Genomic DNA, 7070 nt, shown 5'->3' with positions numbered 1-7070 from the left:
ACCTCGACCACCACCTCCACCACCACGACCTCCACCACCATGACCTCCACCACCACCACCACCTCCGCCACCACCACCACCACCTCCACCACCTCCACCACCACGACCTCCATCACCTCCACCCCCGCTACCACCACCACCTCCACCACCACTACCACCACCAACTCCATGACTACCACCACCACCACCACCACCACCTCCACCACCTCCACCACCACCAACGTCACCGCCGCCACCACCGCCACCTCTCCCACCGCTACCACCACCACCTCTTCCACCGCCACCACTACCACCGCCATTACCACCACCACCACCACCACCTCCACCACCACCACCACCACCTCCACCACCACCTCTTCCACCACCACCGCCGCCACCACCACCACCACTGCCGCCACCAACAGAGAAAATCCGGCCCGGCTCTCTCTCTCTCTCGTTCCGCCCTAGAGCCGCATCTCCGCCTCTCTGCCCCCGCCCTCCTTGCCCTCCTTGCCCCCCGTGCCGCCGTTCCCGCAGTGCAGCGCCGCCGGCAGCGCCACTGGCAGCGCCGCCGCCAGCGCCGCGTAGAGGAGCGGTCGGGCGCAGGCCCCCAGCGAGCCCAGCGCCAGCGCCAGCGGGAGGGCCGCCCCCAGCGACGATTCCACGACGCCCTCGGACTCCGTCTCGAGCAGGGAGGCGGCGCTGATGATCGCGAACGGCGCCCACAGGGCAAAGTGAGCGGCGCACGCGATGCCGGCGAAGAGGCGGCGGGAGGCGGCCGCTGTGATCGCCGGGGGAGGAGGAGGAGACGATGGAGGAGGAGACAATGGAGGAGAAAACAATGGAGGAGGAGACAATGGAGGAGGAGACAATGGAGGAGGAGACAATGGAGCAGGAGGAGACAATGGAGGAGGAGAAGACAATGGAGGAGGAGACAATGGAGCAGGAGAAGACAATGGAGGAGGAGACAATGGAGCAAGAGAAGACAATGGAGGAGGAGACATTAGAGGAGGAGAAAACAATGGAGCAGGAGAAGACAATGGAGCAAGAGAAGACAATGGAGGAGGAGACAATGGAGCAGGAGAAGACAATGGAGGAGGAGACAATAGAGGAGGAGAAAATAATGGAGCAGGAGAAGACAATGAAGCAAGAGAAGACAATGGAGGAGGAGACAATGGAGGAAGAGGAGACAATGGAGGAGGAGACAATTGAGGAGACAATGGAGGAGGAGGAGACAATGGAGGAGGAGACAATGGAGGAGGAGGAGGAGACAATGCAGCAGGAGAAGACGACAACGGAGGAGGAGGAGACGACAATGAGGAAAAGGGCGACATCGAGCAGAGGAGTCGGTAGGCGCACACAAGGAACGGCGCCGCAAAGAAGACGACCAGGAACCCGCCGACGATCGCCGCCTTGCTCGCCCGCACCAACTCGGGCCCCGGCTGCGACCAGTAGCAGCTCACGCACACGGCCACCACGGTGTACGACCCTCCATTGCCAACGTCGCCGGTGCTATTGGCACCGCCATCGTGGTCCAGGTAGTCCGAGTCGTAGTCGTACGGAGCGAAGTAGGGGATCTCCTTGACCGTCCGCACGATGAGCCAGGGGACGGCCGACAGAGCCGTGAGGCCCCACACGGCCACCGCTCCCGTCGAGCCGTGCCGGCAGGGCGGGCCGGAGGAGCTGGGAGGGCCGCCGGCGCCGCCGCCGGGAGCGGCCAGGAGGTGGGAGGCCAACGCCGTGAGCCACAGGGAGCCGCCGGTAGCGGCCGCGTAGACGCCGAAGCTGAGGGCCTTGCAGGCGACCAGGCCGAAGGGCCAACGTCCCTCGACGATGTTGACGGCCCAGAAGGGGAGGACGGCGGAGAGAAGGCCGTCGCACGCGCCCAGGTGGAGCAGGAGGCGTCTGGGTAGACGTACCGGAGGCAGGAGGATGGGGTGGTTGGTGGGGTGGGGGGGGTGGGTGGTCAATTGTGGGAGCGATGCGTTGCGTTGCAATGTGTCGTGCGCTGCGAAAAAGATGCGTGTGCGATGCGTCACTCCGGGCCAATGCGATACGTTGCAATGCAAAGCCTCGGGGGACCCCTATTGGCAGCTGTCTCTACGTGGAGTCACCGTGTTGGGTGGGGCTCCCGCGGGGTGCGCCTAAGGGGACCTCCCAGTGTCAGCTGACCCTACGTGGAGTCACCGTGCAGGGTCGGGCTCCCGCTGGGTTCGCATGGACGTCCAGAAGAGGGCCAGGCACGAGGGGAGGCCCAGGAGGGAGGAGAGGCCCAGCAGGAGACACGTGGACAGGTCCAGCCAGGACGCCTCGGGGTCAAAGTTCAAGTAGTCTTCATCAAAGGTCACTGAGGGGGGAGGGGGGGCATAGGAGGGTGGCGGGGGGGGGGGCATGGGGGCGGGGCGAGAGTGGGAGGGGCAACGGTAAAGGTCACCCAGGTAGCCTCTAATCGGCCATTGGGGCAAGTGCGTGCGCATGTGTGTGTGTCACAGGACAAAGGTAAAGATAAAAATCCCCCGGGTAGCCTTTAACAGACTGTTGGGGCAAGTGCGCGCGCGCGTGTGTGTGTGTGTGTCACAGGACAAAGGTAAAGATAAAGATCCCCCGGGTAGCCTTTAACAGACTGCTGGGGCAAGTGTGTGTGTATCTCAGAAGGCGAAGCCAAAGCTTACCCGCGTAGCCTCTGATAGACTTTCCTCTGAGACACACTTGCCCCCAAACCAAGACGAAGATGCCCCGGGTAGCCTCTGACAGACCAATGGGGCAAGTGTGTGTGTGTCTCAGAGGATAAAGACTACAGGCAAAGATCCCCCGAATAGCCTCACACAGAGACACACAGAGATACACATAGACACACAGAGATACACAGAGACCCATAGAGACACATAGAGATAGACAAAGATACATAGAGACACAGAGATACACAGAGACACATAGAGACCCACAGAGACCCACAGAGATACACAGAGACCCACAGAGACCCACATAGACCCACAGAGATACACAGAGACCCACAGAGATACACAGAGACCCACAGAGATACACAGAGACCCACAGAGACCCACAGAGACGCACAGAGATACACAGAGACCCACAGAGACCCACAGAGATACACAGAGACCCATAGAGATACATAGAGACCCACAGAGACACACAGAGACCCATAGAGACCCACAAAGACACACAGAGACCCACAGAGACACACAAAGATACACAGAGACCCACAGAGACCTACAGATACACACAGAGATACACAGAAACGCACAGAGATACACAGAGACACACATAGACACACAGAGATACACAGAGACCCACAGAAACCCACAGAGACACACAGAGATACACAGAGACCCACAGAGATACACAGAGACCCACTGAGACCCATAGAGACACACACAGATACACAGAGATACACAGAGACCCATAGATATACACAGAGATACACAGAGACCCACAGAGACCCACAGAGACACACATAGACCCACAGAGACCCACAGAGACACACAGAGACCCATAGAGATACACAAAGATCCACAGAGATACACAGAGACCCACAGAGACCCATAGATCACCACAGAGATACACAGAGACCCACAGAGACACACAGAGACACACAGAGACCCACAGAGATACACAGAGACCCACAGAGACCCACAGAGACCCATAGAGACCCACAGAGATACACAGAGACCCACAGAGACCCACAGAGACGCACAGAGATACACAGAGACCCACAGAGATACACAGAGACCCACAGAAACCCACAGAGACACACAGAGATACACAGAAACCCACAGAGATACACAGAGACCCACAGAGACCCACAGAGACCCATAGAGACCCACAGAGACACACAGAGACACACAGAGACCCACAGAGACCCACAGAGATACACAGAGACCCACAGAGACACACAGAGATACACAGAGACCCACAGAGACACACAGAGATACACAGAGACCCACAGAGACACACAGAGATACACAGAGACCCATAGAGAGACACAGAGACACACAGAGATACACAGAGACCCACAGAGATACACAGAGACCCATAGAGAGACACAGAGACACACAGAGATACACAGAGACCCACAGATACACACAGAGACCCATAAAGACCCACAGAGACACACAGAGACAGAGACACAGAGACACACAGAGACCCACAGAGACCCACAGAGATATACAGAGACCCACAGAGACACACAGAGATACACAGAGACCCACAGAGACACACAGAGATACACAGAGACCCATAGAGAGACACAGAGACCCACAGAGATACAACTAGCTGTAGCCACTAGTCACTATGTGTGGTTGTGATGGAGCTCACAGTCTGCGTCAGAGGCGTTGTCCATAACGGGGTGGTGATGGGGAATCTGCCAAGGGGCACAGACAGAAGTTGTCAGACGATGAGGATGGTGGTGATGGTGGTGGTGATGGTGGTGGTGGTGATGGTGAGGGTGGTGATGGTGGTGATGGTGGTGGTGATGGTGGTGATGGTGGTGATGATGGTGATGGTGGTGATGGTGGTGGTGGTGATGGTGGTGGTGATGGTGGTGATGGTGGTGATGATGGTGATGGTGGTGATGGTGGTGATGATGGTGATGGTGGTGATGGTGGTGATGGTGGTGATGGTGATAGTGTTGATGGTGGTGGTGGTGATGGTGGTGATGGTGATGGTGGTGGTGATGGTGGTGATGGTGGTGGTGGTGATGGTGGTGATGGTGGTGGTGGTGATGGTGGTGGTGATGGTGGTGATGGTGGTGATGATGGTGATATGGTGGTGATGGTGGTGATGATGGTGGTGATGGTGACGGTGGTGATGGTGGTGGTGATGGTAGTGGTGGTGATGGTGGTGGTGATGATGGCGGTGATGGTGGTGATGGTGGTGGTGTTTGGTGGTGATGGTGGTGGTGATGGTGGTGATGGTGGTGATGATGGTGGTGATGGTGGTGATGATGGTGGTGATGGTGACGGTGGTGATGGTGGTGGTGATGGTAGTGGTGGTGATGGTGGTGGTGATGATGGCGGTGATGGTGATGGTGGTGATGGTGGTGGTGATGGTGGTGATGGTGGTGATGATGGTGGTGATGGTGACGGTGGTGATGGTGGTGGTGATGGTAGTGGTGGTGATGGTGGTGGTGATGATGGCGGTGATGGTGATGATGGTGGTGGTGATGATGGTGATGGTGGTGGTGGTGATGGTGGTGATGGTGGTGGTGATGATGGTGATGGTGGTGATGGTGGTGATGGTGGTGATGGTGATGGTGGTGATGGTGACGGTGGTGATGGTGGTGATGGTGGTGATGGTGACGGTGGTGATGGTGGGTAGGTGAGTTTGTGGGTAGGTGAGTTTGTGGGTAGGTGGGTTTATGGGTAGGTGAGTGGGTGGGTAGGTGAGTGGGTGGGTAGGTGAGTTTGTGGGTAGGTGAGTGGGTGGGTAGGTGAGTGGGTGGGTGAGTTGGTGGGTAGGTGAGTGTGTGAGTAGGTGACTATACACTACTATACACTACACTACTATACACTACACTATACACTACACTACTATACACTACTATACACTACACTATACACTACACTATTACACACTACACTACTACACACTACACTATACACTACAACACACTACACTACTATACACTACACTCTACACTACACTACTACACACTACACTATACACTGCACTACTATACACTACTATATACTACTACACTATACACTACACTATACACTACACTATACACTACACTATACACTACACACTACACTACACTATACACTACACTATACACTACACTACACACTACACTATACACTACACTATACACTACACACTACACTACACTATACACTACACTACACACTACTATATACTACTACACTTTACACTACACTACACACTACACTATACACTACACTATACACTACTATACACTACTATACACTACACTATACACTACACTACACTACACACTACACTATACACTACACACTACACTATACACTATACACTACACTATACACTACACTATACACTACACTACTATACATTACACTACACTATACACTACACTATACACTACACTATACACTACACTATACACTACACTATACACTACTATACACTACACTATACACTACACTACACACTACACTATACACTACACTACACACTACACTATACACTACACTATACACTACACTATACACTACACTACTATACACTACACTATACACTACACTATACACTACACTATACACTACACTATACACTACACTATACACTACACTTTCTGTGGCTCACAAAGGCAGTGGCGGTTGAGACGCGTTGCCCTCGGCGGCCGTCTGGAACGTTGCTGTGATCGTCGCTGAGTCACCGGAGATCCACAACCACCACCACCACCAACAACAGCAACAATAACCACTGCTGCTGCTGCTTCTACCCTTTTAAACCACCACTACGGTACTACTACTACTGCCAGCAACCACCACCACCATCATCATCTATAGATTGTGAGAGAGAACCTGACGCCTATGGAAGAGCTCGCTGATGTTGCGTGTTTGTGTTTAAAATCGTGGATCGTTCATCCATCCCCCCCCATCCTCACTCCCTCCCTCCACTCCTCCCTCCATCCGTCCTGCACACACGCACAAACACACACACAGACACACACAGACACGCACACACAGACACACACACAGACACACACAGACACGCACACAGACACACACACATACACACACATACACACACACATACACACACACACACATACACACAGACACACACACGCACAGACAAACACACAGACACACACATACACACAGTCACACACACAGACATACACACAGACACACACAGACACACACAGAGACACAGACACACACAGACACACATACACACACACAGGCACACATACACACACACATACACACAGACACACACAGAGACACAGACACACACACATATACACACACAGGCACACACACACATACACACAGACATACACACACACAGACAAACACACAGACACACACACACACAGTCACACACACAGACACACACACAGACACACACAGACACAC

The 7070-nt window shown here is 54.3% G+C and overlaps 1 protein-coding gene across 1 annotated transcript; it reads right to left on the bottom strand.

Moving 5' to 3' along the window:
• Positions 1 to 443: 443 nt before the first annotated feature.
• Positions 444 to 6528, bottom strand: LOC144738828 (uncharacterized). Its single transcript, XM_078621815.1, has 4 exons — positions 6289 to 6528; positions 4315 to 4360; positions 2167 to 2326; positions 444 to 1884 (listed from the first exon to the last, which is right to left on the bottom strand). Exons 2-4 carry the CDS (start codon positions 4337 to 4339, stop codon positions 444 to 446), a joined length of 1626 nt encoding a protein of 541 aa, XP_078477941.1. The 5' UTR covers positions 4340 to 4360; positions 6289 to 6528.
• Positions 6529 to 7070: the final 542 nt, after the last annotated feature.

Source organism: Lampetra planeri, unplaced genomic scaffold, assembly GCF_965212315.1.
Source record: "Lampetra planeri unplaced genomic scaffold, kcLamPlan1.2.h2 scaffold_118, whole genome shotgun sequence".
Taxonomy (NCBI): Eukaryota; Metazoa; Chordata; class Hyperoartia; order Petromyzontiformes; family Petromyzontidae; genus Lampetra; species Lampetra planeri.
Note: the sequence above shows the minus strand (reverse complement) of the source record. Positions and strands in the feature narration are given on the sequence as shown.